Here is a 17,445-nt window from a genome sequence, read left to right on the forward strand (position 1 = left end):
CGTCTATGAAGCCAACATTACTCTGATACCAAAAACAGATAGAGACACAACAAAAAGGGAAAACTACAGATGTATGTAGATGCTAAAATACTGAACAATATCTTAGCCAACCAGATAACACAGTATATTAAAAAGATTGTTCATCACAATGAAGTGGAATGTATTCCAGGAAAACAAGGCTGTTTCAACATACTTATATTGATGAGTGCTTTTCACCACATCAATAAAAGCAATACCAAAAAACACATGATTATCTCAATAGATGCAGAGAAAGCTTTTGACAAAATCCAACATCCATTCATTCTCAAAACAGTACAAAAATGGGAATAGACAGAAAATTCCTTAAGAGAGTGGGATCCATATACAACAGACATACAGCCAACATCACACTCAATGTACAGAAGCTGAAAGTCTTATCCCTCAGATCAGGGGCTAAACACAGTTGTCCATTATCACCATCACTCTTCAAAATAGTATTGGTAGTTCTCACCATAGCAATCAGGCAAGAGAAAGAAATCAAAGGAATACAGATTGGAAGGGAAGAAATCAAACTCTCACTATTTGAAGATGTTATAATAGTATATATAGAGAAACCTAAAGAATACAGTAGAAAGCTACTAGAAATCAGCAAGGTGTCAGGCTACAAAAACAATGTGCAAAAATAAGTGGCAGTTCTTTAAGCAAACACTAAGTCCAAAGACGAGGATATCCAGAAATCACTCCCATTCACTGTTGCAGCACAATAAATAAAATAACTAGGAATAAACCTGACCAAAGAAGTGAAAGACCTGTATACTGACTATGAGTTGTTATTGGATTAACTCTGAAAATTCCATTGTTAGTATTTGCTATATCATACAAGACCTCACTATAATTTATTCTTTTTAAAGCTATTTACATATAGTTGTATCTTATAAAGTGACACCACCAGTTGCTTCTGTGTCTAAGTTTTTAGGAGATTTAATATTTCAAAGAACACTTGTTAGAACTTGTTCTAATAATACATTATTATTAGAAATGTATTAACAACTTGAACCCACTGTTAAAATTCAATTTGATTAGGAATTTGAAGTTTTAAGTCTTTAGATTGAAGGAACATATACTCAGAGCTATGGTCTATGTATCAAAATGTTTGAGACATTCAATCCTTTATTCCCCTCATATTAACTGAGTAGTTATTTCTGAGACTGCAAGATACTTAACATATTTCCTTCTAGCTCCATCCCAGATGGGTCAGAGAATGTGGGTCCCTTGTTTTTAATAGCTGCATTCCATTGTGTAAATATAACACAGCTTTCTCAGTCATTTATCTTTTGTTGGGCACATGATGTACTTCCAGGTTTTAGCTACTATTAATTGTGCTGCTATCAACATAGGTGTACACATATATTTTTGGTTGGTAGTTATGGAGTCCTTAGGATATATCCCTAGGAGAGAAAATACTGGATCATATGGGAAGTCTATTTCTAGCACTGTGAGGATTCTTCAGACTTCTCTCCACAGAGGTTGGGCCAAGTTACATTCTCACTATCTGTGTAGGAGGGTTACCCCGTATTTGGGAGCTACTCTCTTCCCTGACCCAGCTTTCCTACCCCTTTTTCCAACTATCACACCATCTCCCCAGACAATAACCTGGGTTGTTGTATGCTTTACATTGGGTTCTAGTTCTCCCCCGCCAAGAGAATTAGATCAGGCCTGCTAATTTCGTGGGCCCGCTTGGCCCCGCCCCAAGGAAACCCGCCAGAGTTCCAGAGTTGAAGAGGAAGAGAGAGAGGGTTCCTGAGTTCGAGAGTAAGAGAGAGTGCTTGTGCTGCTGCAAAGAGACAGCAGAGTTTTGTTTGGTGATTAGTTTGTCTTAGTTTATGAATCGTTAATAAAGAAATACAGCTTCCCTGCCCAGCCGTTGTCTCCACGTCTCTGTTACCCGCCCGTGAAGCTAGCCTGCCCGGCAAGAGCCTTCCGAATTTTAACAACAAATGGCGCCCATGTGGACCTGACCTGCGCATCTCTCAGATAAATAAAGACAATTTGGCTACCTATACACTATGGCCTTCTCTTCTGCTTGTGAAGAGATCTCCAAAGGCCTCTGCTCTTTCTTCACGAGACTGTTTTGCTGTTTCTGGAACATTTATCTCTGGACCACTCTGTGGTTTCCACTCGCTCGGGCGAACTCAGAACAGCCAGTGGGAATAGCCAGCGGGCGGGAGGCGAGGTGCAGAGCTGCTGTTTCCACCTGGTTAAACAGCCAGCCAGTCGTCTGCGCCCAGACAACCCCGCGCACCGCGCCCACAGCCCCGCAGCCCTGATGCCACCATGCAGGTGCCCGATGCCAACATGCAAGAGCCCGAGGCCAGCCCACAGAAGCCGGCTCTCCACCGTGTGGCGCAGGGCACTGGATGCGTGATCCCTCCATGCTGCTCGGCCACTGCGAACAGGGCAGCAGACATGTCAGGGCTATGGGGCAGGGCCGCGGCGGCCTATCATGGCCGCCACCCCTGGGCACCTAGGCCCACGCCTTTTACAAAACTGGCCCGCCTGCCCTCTTGCTATAAATTCTGGAATGATCCCAGGCCTCCTGGACCCCCGGGCTCCCTGCCGAAACTGGGCACACGAGATCTCCAGCCGCCGGTCTAGTCTAAAGGCAGACAAGCTGGAGTATGCAGAGATTTGTGCAGAGATTGCAACCTGCAATTCCGAGAAGTGAAGCTGCGCAGGAAGCCACCTCCGGATGGTGAAACCCCCCCCCCCAACAACTAAGACAGTACAGATTTAAATTCGTGTTTAAAATGACATGTCTTCATAACAAAGGTTTCTCTCCTTGTGTATTAATGACCATGTTTATGTATATGTTTAAAGTTTGGTAAACAGTAACTTTAAGGCTAAATTCTTACTAGTCAAAGTTAAATGAAAAAGGTTTTCAACTTAATTCTCATAAAGATAAAATTAACTTACATTTAAAGTCTAAGGTAAAAATTAGTTAACAAGCAATATATTTTAACTAAGTTGGTCTAAACAAAAGGTTAAATAGACTTGTTGATATGTAAAATTCTCCATTACCTTCTCTATTAGAAATGGTAGATCGCACAATGGCTATGCTAATTATTCTCATGCCTGAGGTTTCCTTTCCTGAGTACAACATGACTCCATCTTGAATGGGTGTAACAAAAGGTTAAAAGACGTTGTTGATATGTAAAAGTCTCAAATTCCTTCTCTATTAGAAACGTTGGATGGTGCAGTAGATATGCTAATAACAAGTTTTGTTTCATAGTAAGTAAATTGCAGCCAGCTGCCTTTGGGACTCTAGGCCATTTCCCGCCCCCATGCAAATGCCCGTCAAAGAAAGTACGGCCCCCAGAGGCAAGAAATGTTTTTTTTAAGCTGATAAGTTTAGCCCACAGAGGCAGATATGGCCCCCTCAGGCCTTCCCTTGGCAACACGCTGGTTCTTGTTATTTGCTTGCATGTTTCTCCATGTTTGTGCCAGTTTCTTTTTTAAAAATGCCTGTATGATATATGTTTCTGTTCACCCCACACCCTTGATACTGTAGCCATTTAGTTAAAAGAAAAGGGGGAATTGTTGTATGCTTTACATTGGGTTCTAGTTCTCCCCCGCCAAGAGAATTACATCAGGCCTGCTAATTTCGCGGGCCCGCTTGGCCCCGCCCCAAGGAAACCCGCCAGAGTTCCAGAGTTGCAGAGGAAGAGAGAGAGGGTTCCAGAGTTCCAGAGTAAGAGGGAGTGCTTGTGCCGCCGCAAAGAGACAGCGGAGTTCTGTTTGGTGATTAGTTTGTCTTAGTTTATGAATCGTTGTTCCTGAATAAAGAAATACAGCTGCCCTGCCCAGCCGTTGTCTCCGCATCTCTGTTACTCGCTGTGAAGCTAGCCCGCCCGGCAAGAGCCTCCGAATTTTAACAATACTGGGTCTACCTGCAAATTAGATGTCAGGCTCAAGTAAAAACTAGTAAAGTCATGGGCCCTTTGGAATATACCTAAAATCGACCTACTACCTTTTTCCAAAACAGAGACCCCAAAACTTCATATGCAATATTCTTGCTTTTAGGTTCATGATTAGTCAACAATTTGTTCTGCTTTATATCTTAACTCTTTTCAGCCACCAGATACCAGTTTCTACCATAATGCCAACCAGACTTCCCTGGGCAGAGTATCCCACCATGTGTCTTGGACCCCCCCCCCCTTTCCCCAGGTCCTTACCCCACTAGGGAAAGATAGAGATAGGCTGGGAGTATGAAGTGAGCTGCCAATGCCCATGTTAATTGGAAGCAATTACAGAAGCCAGAATCCAGACCTTCTACCTTTTGCACTCCACAATGATCCTGTGTCCATACTCTCAGAGGGATAAAGAATAGGGATACTAACAAGGGAAGGATTAGATAAGCAGTTCTGGGGGTTGTAATTGTGTGGAAATGTACCTGTCTTATCCTAGTCTTATCAGTATTTCTATTTTATAAATAACAATTAAAGAAATGTAAAGAATACATCATTATCATATATGAAATACACCTTATTTAAATTACTGTAAGATCACATCCTGATGAGACTTTCACCTTGCTGATTTTTCCTTTGAGATAGATAAGCTCTTGAAGAAGGTCCTGATATATTAATTCATATTTTGGTCAAATTGTAGAAATTAAACCAACTATAAAAAGAAGCACCTTTAGTTTTGCTATAGAAGAGGAAATGGAGATTGATAACCTTGGTCAACAGGGTCTCTTGTTCCTTTTTCTATTTCTGTAAACCTGTGCTGAAGAGTGACTTCCTATCTGGACTTCCTCAAAAAGTCACTGCCTCTTGACCCTGAGGTGAGTACTTTTTTAGATGAGAGGGATCTCCACTTACAACACCCATGCTGCTGAGGCTCTTGCTGCTGGTCTGTGGTGAGTAGGCTATTAAGCAGTGTGTGACCCATTGTCTGGATCCCAGCACTGGGAGGGCTGCATGATTTATGGCTGCTTTTGCTTTATGTTGCTTAGGGATATGGAGGACTCTGCTTAGAAATGAGGGCTCAGAAGTAAGTTTTTTAAAAAAACTATTATTTCAGTTTACATCTCATAGAAAGTTTTCACTCTCTGTTTTCTTGTTGTTTTTAATAGCCTCAAGGATTATTCACATAACAGTTTTTTAGCTCCTTGTTCTTATTATCATCACTCAATTATCTTTAACTGACCCTTCCTATCATCAAAATCAAGAACTTAGTCACCAACACCTGCCCGAACTCCAGAATATTTGTTTTTAGCATCCCTCCCTCACACATCTAACACTCCATCTACAGCATATATCCATCTCCCTAGGATTATCTTTCTTTTATCAACTACTATACTTCATGTCTTCATTTCTCTTCATATCATCACTCCATCTCTCTTCTTCCATAGCACTCTCCTACACACAAGATTCACACCTGCTTTAGGCAGTTAAATATAACTTTCAAGATGACACAACCCTAATGAATTAGCTCCCTTTCCATATAGCAGTACATAATTCCCATGATCATGAAGTCTCTTCCATAGTAAATACTCTCCCATTCTTTCTTTTATAGAGGTTTTGTAATTTATTGATATGCAAAAACAAGACAGAGAGAGGCAGGAATAGTGGGGGACCAGCTCGAACTCTACTTTGGCATATGATAGTGCTGGGGATTAATCCTTGGACCTCTAAAACTTAAGGCATGCAATTCCTGTTCTCTAAACACATTGAGCCCATGTCCCTGTTTTTGATGATGACTATTGTTATACCTTCTTCTTTCTCCTCAAATTTATGCCTTACTCCATTTTTAAGATTGAATTTTTCTTCACTGAGAAATCAAAAACAGTATATAAAGCCTCATTTTCTACTTCCATATATATTTATACACCTACCTCTATGTACACACTCATTTCTTCTCATGCCGTATCATGAATATTTTAAGATTAGTCTCTTTAGATGTACATTGAATTCCAGAACACTTGCTACATCAAAAATTGTTCCACCACCAAACTGGACATTTAGCATTTTCCATACAAACACACAAATACCTTTTCATTTATTTGTTTATTTTATTTTTTATTGGGAGATTAATGTTTTACAGTTGACAGTAAATACAATAGTCCATACATGCATAACATTTCTCAGTTTTCCACACAATACAACCCCCACTAGGTCCTCTGCCACACAAATACCTTTTTATCATGAAATCATAGATACATAATTTGTCCTCTTGTTTTTGTTGTGCCTTTTTATTGTTATTGTAGTTGTTATTGTTGTTGTTATTGATGTCATCGTTGTTGGATAAGACAGAGAGAAATGGAAAGACGAGGGGAAGGCAGTGAGGAGGAGAATAAGATAGATACCTGCAGACCTGCTTCACTGCCTGTGAAGTGACCCCCCCTACAGGTGGGGAGCCGGGGCTCCAACTGGGATCCTTTCGCAGGTCCTTGCGCTTTGGGTCATGCACACTTAACCCGGTGCAATACCACCTGACTCCCTTGTTGTGCCTTTTATATCTTCCTTTATAAAGATTTCAGTGAGTTTTTATCTGTATTTCATCTCCATCATGTTTTTATTTTAAAATTAATTTTGAATTTAACAGTAAAATTCACTGCTTTGACCATTGTCTTTGATTTTTGATAAAGATTTAAAGTCAAATGCAGAACCATTCTATCACTTAAAAAATTCTATCATCTTCAGTACCATCTATAGTTACATTTCCTCCCATTCATAATTCTTGGTTAGCCTACTCTATGTCTTTATATTCTTTATCATTATTTTCCAAATCTATTTTAATCAGTTTTTAGTTCCCAACACTTCACTGGAATTGCTCTTACAAATATCAACTTCTGGGGCCAGGCGGTGGCACACCTGCTAAGAGCTCACATTAAGTGCATAAGGACCCAGGTTCAAGCCCCAGGTTCCCACCTGTAGGGGGTAAGTTTCACAAGTGTTGAAACAGAGCTGCAGATGTCTCTCTGTCTAACTCCCTATCTCTTCTCTCCTCTCAATTTCTTTCTATATACTACTACTACTACTACTACTGATAATGATAATAATAATAGTAATAGTAATCAAGCAAACCAAATGTCAACTTCTCCCATATCCCGTCTCATTCAGTTTTCACTTCTTATTGTACTCAGCCTCTCATTGGGTATTTGACACAGTTGATCTCTTTCTCATCTAGAAATGCTTTTACAATTGACTTATGGGATACTATATTCATCTGGCTTTCTTTATAACTCATCCCATATTGTTTTATTGACCTCACAATGTTTGATTATCACAAGGTTGGTACTGAGACTCCTTTATCTATACCCACTTTCTCAAACTATGCGATTTAGTTGCTTATGTGGTAACTATTTCTCCAGTTTTAATCTGATTTGAGCATTTTTCATATATTTAACCACCATTCTATTTTGTTATAGGCATTTTACACTCACCATATCCGAGCATACCTGATCTTTCACATGTACCAGAAACACCATCACTACTAAAATTAACATTTCCCCCATGACATCTCCATTTGTATAACAGTAATACCATCACTCTTCAGTTACTGTGGCAAAAGATCTAGGAGTCATGTTTAACTTCTCTCTCTCTTTTATACTTTATATGCAATCCATAAATAATCCCAGATTGACTCTACTTTCTAAATATAAACTGAGATATAAACTTAGGGACCACTGTAGCTTAATCTGGGTCACCTTCCTCAATCTTTCACACCAAAACACTAGTGCTCTTTCTGCTTCTCTAGCATGTTCTGGTCACAACACAACAGTAATTTTACACATGTAAATTAGGTAATAACTGTGCAAGATTCCCACAGCACAAAAAACAAAACTCACAACTGCTACCAAGGCCTCAAGGCCTCAAAACACTTCACTGCCTCGCTGCCCATGGCCAGCTCCTCTCTGCTTTTTTTTTCTTTTTTAAGTTTTTAATTTTTTTACCTCTTATTGCCCTTGTTGTTTATCACCATCATTGTTGTTATTGCTGTCATTGTTGTTGGGTAGGACAGAGAGAAATCGAGAGAGGAGGGGAAAACAGAGAAGGGGGAGAAAGATAGACACCTGCAGACCTGCATCACCATCTGTGAAGGGAACCCCCTGCAGGTGGGGAGCCAGGGACTCTAACCGGGATCCTTAGCCGGTCCTTGTGCTTCATGCCATGTGTGCTTAACCCGCTGCACCACCACCCAGCTCCCCTCTCTGCTTTTTATAGGCAAATATTTCTCACTACCCCACCACCTTATCCATTCCAGGTGTACTTGCCTTTTCATGCTTCCTTGAACAGGCTCATTCATTCTCATGGAATTTTCAGTTTCTGTTTCCATGCTTGAATGTTTTGCCCAAATATTAGAAAGCTTACTCGCAAATTTTACTAACTTGACACTTTTCTGTCAAGACTATCTTAAAGTATTCTATAAGTTATTTGTCTTGTTTTACTTACAGTACTGCTCATTCTCTGAAATATTTTTGTATATTTAATTTTAAATTAAATACTTTTTAATATCAATTCCTTGGATATCCTTTATGTTTACCCCATAACTCCAGTGTTATGAACAATCCCAGGCACTCAAAATAATCTGAAGTAGGATGAATAAACAAGTGATTTTAAATGCATATTCCCTTTCATTCCAACCTTCTACCCAAAGAGGAAGTAGTTGTTCAAATAAGTATTTTTATTCAGAGTAAACATGAGATAAAATAGATAATAATCATAGTGAGATAATATTTATTTTATGTACAATATATTCCAGGCACTATCCTAAGCATTTTATGGGTATGAATTTGCATATTTGAACCCTGGCTTTTTCCTCTTATAAGCTGTGTGACCCTGTTAACCTCCGTGCTTTCATTTATTTTTTATGTAAAATGGAGATAATAAAAGTTTTAGAAAAACAGCTTTGCAGTGTAGGTTATTTTTATCTCCATATAATTTATCTGTTTTATTATAAAATGATTTATTTTCTTACAGAAAGTATGATGAAAATGCAGAGAAGTGCCAGCACTAAGAGTCCACTGCTCCTGGTGGCCATTTTTTTTCTATCTTACTGGGTAGAACAGAAATAAATTGAGACAGATGGGGAAGATAGGGAGAAAGAATATCTGACACCTGCAGACCTGCTTCACCATTTGTGAAGCATCTCCTCCTACAGGTGGGGAGCTGGGGACTTATGTCCTTGTGCTTAGTGCACTATATGCTAAATTGGGAGTGCCATCACCCAGCCCCTGTGAAAGAATCTTTGAAACTATCTGAATTCTTTCTCTGGACTTCAGTTCCCTGGTCTCTGAAGTTGGCAAATAAAGAGGCATCAGGCTTGAATATGAGCCTTCCCCTTTCCTCTCCTGGCTAGACAGTTGTAACAAAGAGCCAGTCAGAGGGCAACTGGATCATTAAGCTTTTTGAGAGGAGGGGATGAGAATGGGACATGGGACATGAGGCATGAGTCTACAAAGAAGAGAACAAAGGCCCTAGCTGCTAGTGATCAATGAGATGTTACGAAAAATGACTTTATGATAATAAAAATGGCTATTTTGTGGACAGTGTGGAATGTGGAAAAGTAAATAGTAGAAAACCACAAAGTATGGAAGCAATGACAAGAACTAAAGAGGGAAGAAGAAAATGAAAAGAAGAAAAGAAAAAGGAAGGGAGAGACACAGGAAGGAAGGAAGGAAGGAAGGAAGGAAAGAAGGAAGGAAGGAAGGAAAGAAGGAAGGAAGGAAGGAAGGAAGGAAGGAAGGAAGGAAGGAGGGAAGGAAGGAAGGAAGGGGTGCTATTGGGAAAGCTTTCAGGTTTTACTCATGTTTGAGATTATCTGCCAGGTACTGACCTCTCCTGATTTTTTTCCCAGCTCCACTCTCTGAAGCAAATGGTGAGTCACACTTCTCTTTCTTCTTCACTGTGTTTGAAATACTTCTCACTTGGGAGGCCTGTGGAAAGCTGGCTGACATCAGGGGCCAACTGCTAAAGCACACTGTCAGCATTCCTCCCCCCCCCCATGCTCACACCTGATATTTGTCTGCTCAGATGGGGAGCAGGTCTTATTCTTAATACAGTGGCCTATTTGGGAGGTCCCAGCTTATGGAGGGAAATCATGTTTGCAAGAGGAAATAAAATGGAACTGAAGAGTGAGTGATGATAGAAGAATATGCTCTTCCATGCTCAGGAAATAATAGGAAATGCTCTATCAAGGGAAAAGAATACTCAGGCCATTTGTGAAATGAAGCCATACTGTTTGTTGTCCCTTTCCTATCTCTAGCTCTTCTTTGTAGTCACAACTGTCACCCCAGAACACCTTCTTTCTCAGGCTCTGAAATTTATATGCTTGGTTCATAATTAGGATTCTGTTTCAAAGTCTTACAAGATGAAAAGAGGAGGAAATGTCCTCCCACAAGGAATCTTTCACTAAAGTGACTTTAAATTCCTTAAGTCAAAAACTGTTTTTGTGTGTGGAAAATAATAACTGTACTTCTAAGAGAGGTTATCCTGCCATCTCAAGAACAAAGGTTGTATGTACAATTTAGGAAACAAAGAATTGGGAATTCCTGTGACCAGAAATCTTTAGAACCAACCCAAACTTTTCAGACCCTTACCTGATACCTGTAAAAATCTAATCCTTGCCTCATGTCAGATGAAGAAGAAATCCAAAATCACATCCAAGCTGGATAAATAAAACTTCTAACACCAGGAGTTTGCTAGGTAGTCTCTGTGTCTGGGAATCACTGAGAATTACAAACCCAGTTCTTGCAAGTCGCTTGCTATGTCCTGCTCCACTCCCAGCTCGTTCAGAAGAGTGAGATACAAGTGCCCAGATGTTTTTTTATTTATATGTGCATTCCCTAACATTTTGCTTCTATGTCCTCTGAGACAACTTTGCAAGAAGAAAAAATTACTCTTATGTATAGGGCATTCCATATCCTGATACGGCTCAAGAATCAGATTGCATGGTTGGGACTGACTCTTTTAGACCAGAGATCAACTCCTCAGTGATATAGGATACTTTAATCTGATGAGCAGAGAAAAGTAGTTTGTTTTAGGAATATTCTTAAAATTTCCCAAAGAGCAGAGGTTTGGATGATTGGACAAAGACACAAAGAGTCAGTACTATCAGGAATTTTAATGTGTCATGAACTAATAGTACCCTGGGGAGAAAAGAATATAAAGTGAAAACAGAGCACAAATTTAATCCAATTTCATGCATCTAGGGAAGAGGCCCTGTGGTCAAAAAGGGCCACATTCCAAAGATGAAGATACAGATCAGATTTACTCTGTGTAATCATGGCTTCCACAAAGGTACATAGAAGTCCCAGAACAGGGAGCCTGGCTGTGAGGATGCAGAGGGTGCAAGAGATTTCTTGGTAAATGCATTTGTATCTACATTATAAATAGCAGTAACAGAGCCAAAAAGAGAATTAGAATGAAGTGAATTCCTCTAAGACATAACTGGACTGGATAATTCTCCAGGTCTCAAGTTCTGACTGAAAGAAACAGCATGACTATGAAAAGCCACAGATAAATGCAGCAGAAAAAGTAACCAATGAGGATGGAAGCATTCACTTTTTCTAAAACTTCCAAGTTACACCATCCTCAATACTGGTATCAGTGATAGGTGTTAATATCACTACTTTGTCTTTAAAAGAGATGTTCTTAGTGTGTGTAAGAAACAAGTCAAACATAAGGCTTATTTTCTGAGAGAAGGTTATACTGCACAATGTGCTGGGCAAAGAAAAGTCTATGGATCATGTGTGTGGGGTCAAGGTGAATATCCAATAGCAGCTTCTTCCAGTCTTATTTCTAATATTGAACAAAAATCATCTCTTGAGTAACTCTAGTCCCATTCCCTAGATTGCTTATTTAATCCTTTTCTCTAGTGTTATCTCTGAAGGTCAGACCCCCTCAGCCCATTGAGGGGAACTCAGCGACTCTGACCTGTGAAGTCCAGACTCCATCACAGATGCTCCAGTTTTGCTTCCTCAAAGATGGCCAAACCCTGGGCCTTGGTTGGAGCAATTCCTCAAAGCTCCACATTGCTGCTGTGAGGAAGAGAGACACAGGATACTACTGGTGTATGGCAAAAACAGCACAGTTAAAATTCCCCCAGAGCAAGAGCATCCAGATACATGTGCAAGGTGAGTGCCAGAGGACCCCGTGCTGTGGTGGTTGGGGAAGGCAGTGGTACCAGCATTATTTTTCTGAAAAACTGTATCCTACTTCTGCAGGAATAAGAGCTGACTAAAAGATGAATCTGAACTTTTCTTTATAAAAGAGTAACATCATTTAGGAGGCCCTTACTGTGTGTTGCTCTGTTGGAGGGTGGAGGGACAAAGAATACATGTGGGGGGGTATAACTGCATAATTCATAATCCATGGTTCCTAATTACAAGATGCTCAGCTGGCAGCCTATGCAAGGTGGGTGACATATATGATGTCACTATGTCAGCTTGAATATTAGTAGGAAATGAAGACAAATGAGAATTTCTTTTTAATCAGGATGATTTCTGGGGCTCTGTATCTACATGATATTTTTGCTCCTAGTGGACATTTTCTTTTAAATGGCAGAGTAGAGGCTCTTATTTTCAGCTTTTAATTACAAACCCTACTCTTTAATTTTTTATTATCTTAATTTATTTATTGGATAGATATAGCCAGAAATCAAGAGGGGAAAAGGGGATAGAGAGGAAGAGAGACAGACATCTTCAGTACTGCTTCACCACTTGTGAAGCTTTCTTTCTGCATGTGGGGACCAGGGACTCAAACCTGGGTCCTTGTGCATTGTAATATGTTTGCTCAACCAGGTGCGCCACGACCCGCCCCCCAGGAGACATTTTTTAGAGGGTGAGAGAGATATAGAGAAGGAGAGATACATAGAAAGAAGGGATACAGAAAGAGAAGAGATATTGTAGCACTGATCTACTACTAGCAAAGTTTTCTTTATGTAGGTGCTTAAAGCTCATACCTAAATCCACATGTATTGTAAACTATGCAGTGAGTCATATTTTGACCCCTAAGAAAGGTTCAGTTTACTGAGATGGTAACAGAAGGCACTGTGGAAGAGTTCATTGGTGAAAGTTATAAGGAGTAAAGGTTGAGATTTGGTTTTGAAAGTTAAAAGGAAAGGGGGTATTTTGTGAGTTTGAAACATGTTGTTCATATCAGAGTAACACTTCTGTGATCCTCTCATATTCTCAGAATGATGTGTCCATTGTGCCAAAAAGCAAATGTCTAGTGCTTCCAGAACACTGGAGTTTCCTACACATGCTCAAAAATTCAACACAGGAAAGGCTGGGCCACAACAAAAAATGCACTGAACAGCTCACACATTCTGTTCTAGCATCCCACATAATGTCTAATCTTATACGGCAGAAGGTAACTATAGTTACCATCTCTGCTTTATAGTGGTTGAGTCCCAGAGAATTAATAAATTTCATCAAGCATATGCAATAAAATTAAAACCAACATGCAGATCCACATAGTTTGGTTTGCAACCTGTACTGTACTGTTGCACCTTAATGAATGAGCATTTGAGTTGTCAGAGTTCTGGAAAGCACATGGTCTCAGGTAGAGAGGTGGCAATGCATCTTTCATGGTGCTATTATGGTATCTGTCTTACTCTAGTACCATAAACCCAAACAATGACAATTTAAAATCAGTATTCGACTGGATAAATTACTGACTTTACCAGAGACCTTTGCTTTCCATCACTGTCACACCTAAACTCTGTCTCTGAGACTCTCCCTAATGAGACCTCCTGTGTCATCTTGTGTTTGTATAGGAGTTCCTGTCAGTAACGTGAGATTGGAGACTCAGCCTCAAGGGGGACATGTGATGGAGGGAGAGAAGCTGGTTTTTGTTTGCCTGGTTTCAGGGGGTACTGGTGACATCACCTTCTTCTGGTACAAAGGGACACTGGGTCTAAACCTGGAAACAAAGACCCAGCAGTCACTGACAGCAAAGTTTGAGATCCCTGTGGTGAAGATGAATGATTCTGACCAATACTACTGTGCAGCTGACAATGGCTATGGACTCAGTCTGAGTGAACTAGTGAACGTCACTGTAAGAAGTAAGTCCCAGCAGGCTATAAATTAAAGCTCCACATTCCTCTGAAGCACTTGAGGAAGTTAAATGGAGTTGAGTCTCTGTGGGAAAATGTTTTAAGTCTGTCATATCACCATGGAACCTCTCTGATAATTCTCTCTCTGTGTCAGTTCCAGTGTCCCAACCTACCTTTACACTTGGAGCTTCCAGTACACAGGCTGTGGTGGGGGACATGGTAGAACTTCACTGTGAGGTCCAGAAAGGTTCTCCTCCAATCTTGTACTGGTTTTGCCATGAGGATGTCACCCTGGGGAGCACTTCAGCCCCCTCTGGAGGACGAGCATCATTCAACTTCTCTCTGACTGCAGAACATTCTGGAACCTTTTCCTGTAAGGCTGACAATGGCCTAGGAAGTCAGCGCAGTGAGATGCTATCACTCAATGTCACAGGTATAACTCCAGGCCCTGGAATTGTCATGGTGAATCTCAATCTCTCTCTCTCTCTCTCTCTCTCTCTCTCTCTCTCTCTCTCTCTCTCTCTCTCCCTCTTTTCCTGTAGCCTAGAGAAATTATGTTGACCATGTTTCTGGTCTGTGTTATCGAAAATGAGAAATCTATTGGTGATATTGTCTTAGAGATGCATCTGAAGGGGTACAGAAGACATGAGGGATGGATGATGTTATCCTTTCCAGAAGGGATAATCTCAAAGTCCTTACACTCAAATAAGTCCCACTCTACGTCCCCCCAGGAAAAGCAGCTCTTAACCTTTCCTCACACTCAAGATGTTTGCTTTTCAAACCCAAGTGCTCCTTGTCAACTTATAAACAGATCTCTCCCCACAGTACCCACAGAGAACAGAGACCTGCTTCCTTCAGGAGTCATTGAAGGTCTGTTTGGTGTAATTGGTATCATCATTGTCATCTTATCATTATGCTGCTGGTTCAAGAAGAAAATAGGTTAGTATATATAGATTGATATTTTGTTATTTTAACATTTCTTCAATTGATATAGACTAGATTCATGAGATATATACTGAAAAAGATAAGTATACCCTGCTAACAACACTCTCTACAGATCTGCTCAGAAGCCCCAATGCAGAAATAACACCCACTGAAGTAGGGTGATATTTTTAGCAATGTCCTCTGCCCCCACATGTGTTATCAGTAGAGGTTGAGCTGATATATGATGTTTCTTTTTTTTTCTTTCTTTTTTCTTTTTCAAAAAAGTGCTTTAAGTGTAAAGGACTTATTGGCAGTATTGGCTCTACTTTGAATCTCCAATTAAAGTCAATGCACCAATTATATTTTCCATTTTTATTTGTTATTAATAGTGGGTTACAAGATTATAAGATTACAGTGTATAGTTCTACACCCACCATTAGGATTCTGTATACTCTTCCTACCACCTCCAAAAGATAGTCACCATAATTCTCACAAATCTTATAAATAATTTGTTTGCTTCTGCTCCCCCTCTCCTCAAGTTCATGTGTATTTGATCTCGAGATTCCATATATGAGTGAGACTATCCGGTTGTTTTCTTTCATCTCTTTACTTATTTTGCTAAGCATTATCACCTCCAGTTCCATCCATTTTGTCCCAAAGGACACAATATAATATTTTTGATTGCAGAGTAGTATTCCATGAAATATATATCATACAACTTCTTTTTTATATCTTCTGTATATTTTAATTAACTAATTAATGGATAGAAATGGAGAGAAATTGAGATGGGAGGGGGTGATAGGGAAAAGAGAAGCCTTGCTTCAGTATTCATGAAGCTTTCCTCCAGCAGGTGGGGCCCAGGTGCTTGAACCTGGGTCCCTGCACACTTAGTGTGTGCACTTAAGCAAGTTCTCTACTGTCTGCCCCACATAACTTCTTTAGCCACTCATCTGTTATGGACACTTAGGCTGCTTCTACTCTTTGACTATTGTGAATAATGCATCCATGAACATCGAACTGCGTATGTCTTTTTAGATTAGTTTGTAAAGAATACTTTTAAAAAGTATTAGTCATTTAATGTTGATTTACAAAATTATAAAATAGTAGGGGTATAATTCCATATAGTTCCCTCCACTAGAGTTCGATGTCCCATCCTCTCTACTGAAAACTTCCCTATTGTCTACCCCTCTGTGAGTATGAACCACAATTCTTTTTTGGAGTGCAGAAGTTGGGAGTTCTTACTTCTGTAAATGCTTCTTCACTGGACATGGGTGTTGGTAGATAGATCTATACCCCTAGCCTGTTTCTATCTTTCCTTAGTGGAGTAAGGCTATAGAGAGGTCCTGTAAGCATAGGTGGGATAATCTTCCCAGGGAAGTCTGAATGGAGTCATAGTACTTCTTGCAACTTTATGGCAGATTAGAGGAGGTTGGGAGGTTGACAACTCAAGCTTGATGTCTCTGGAGACAACCTGCAGTAGCAAGTAGCTACTGCAGAATAAAGTGGCATGATGGCACTGGTAGAGTTGATTTAGTTGAGATCAACAAAGGAAATATAACAGGGCAAGGAATCAGAGAGAACACACATTAAGAAAATATGAGCAAAGTCCTAGAGGTTCCAAGACTAGGTGAAGAGAATGAGAAGTTGTTGTGGACTTAGAAAAAGTTTAAAATAGTAATAGTTAATTGTTATTATAACTAAGTTAACTGGAAGCTTGTTTTTCTTTGAAAATATAATGGTTAGGATTTACCTAAATATACTTGACATCATTATGCCATTTAAGGATATCTACTATAACAGTATATTAGAAACTAAAAGGGTTAGGTGTTTTTTGTTTTTTTAGAGATAATTTTTTTTAAATTTTTTTTTATAATTATTTATTTATTCCCTTTTGTTGCCCTTGTTGTTTTATTGTTGTAGTTATTATTGTTGTTGTCATTGTTGGATAGGACAGAGAGAAATGGAGAGAGGAGGGGAAGACAGAGAGGAGGAGAGAAAGATAGACACCTGCAGATCTGCTTCACCGCCTGTGAAGCGACTCCCCTGCAGGTGGGGAGCCGGGGTTCGAACCGGGATCCTTATGCGGGTCCTTGTGCTTTGCGCTTAACCCACTGCGCTACAGCCCGACTCCCGGGTTAGGTGTTTTTTATCTGTATGGCCTAAATTTGTAAGTAATAGGTATTTAAAAATTTACACACACACGCATATTAGAACTGCTTAAACAATTTAAGTCCAATGTCAGAATTTGATCATCTTACAAATCAGAAACACTAAATATATATGCTAAAGAAAATATGTATACTAGGCAGGGAACTTGAAGTATTAAATCTATTTTCCCTGACATTTTGAGTTAATAGTTATTTATTAAGATCATAAATTGATAAGGGTATAACTTCACACCATTCTCACTCCCCACCAGATAATTGCTATAGTTTGTCTCTGGGTTGACTTTTTTGTTATTGTTTGTTTGTTATCATGTATGTG

At 39.8% G+C, this 17,445-nt stretch overlaps 1 protein-coding gene across 2 annotated transcripts in view; it reads left to right on the top strand.

Annotated features, from left to right (window-relative positions):
- Positions 1-4,787: 4,787 nt before the first annotated feature.
- LOC103128140 (Fc receptor-like protein 1) overlaps positions 4,788-17,445 on the top strand; it is a 72,980-nt gene continuing 60,322 nt past the window's right edge. For both annotated transcript variants that reach the window (XR_009552504.1, XM_060201436.1), the window contains exons 1-6: positions 4,788-4,894; positions 9,838-9,858; positions 11,858-12,115; positions 13,759-14,046; positions 14,192-14,470; positions 14,863-14,976. Coding sequence is in view for 1 of the 2 variants with exons in the window: in XM_060201436.1 (XP_060057419.1) it covers positions 4,864-4,894; positions 9,838-9,858; positions 11,858-12,115; positions 13,759-14,046; positions 14,192-14,470; positions 14,863-14,976 (991 nt within the window). In the remaining variant the exon portion in view is untranslated. The remainder of the gene's footprint in view (positions 4,895-9,837; positions 9,859-11,857; positions 12,116-13,758; positions 14,047-14,191; positions 14,471-14,862; positions 14,977-17,445) is intronic.

The sequence above is a fragment of the Erinaceus europaeus genome, chromosome 11 (genome assembly GCF_950295315.1).
Source record: "Erinaceus europaeus chromosome 11, mEriEur2.1, whole genome shotgun sequence".
Classification (NCBI taxonomy): domain Eukaryota; kingdom Metazoa; phylum Chordata; class Mammalia; order Eulipotyphla; family Erinaceidae; genus Erinaceus; species Erinaceus europaeus.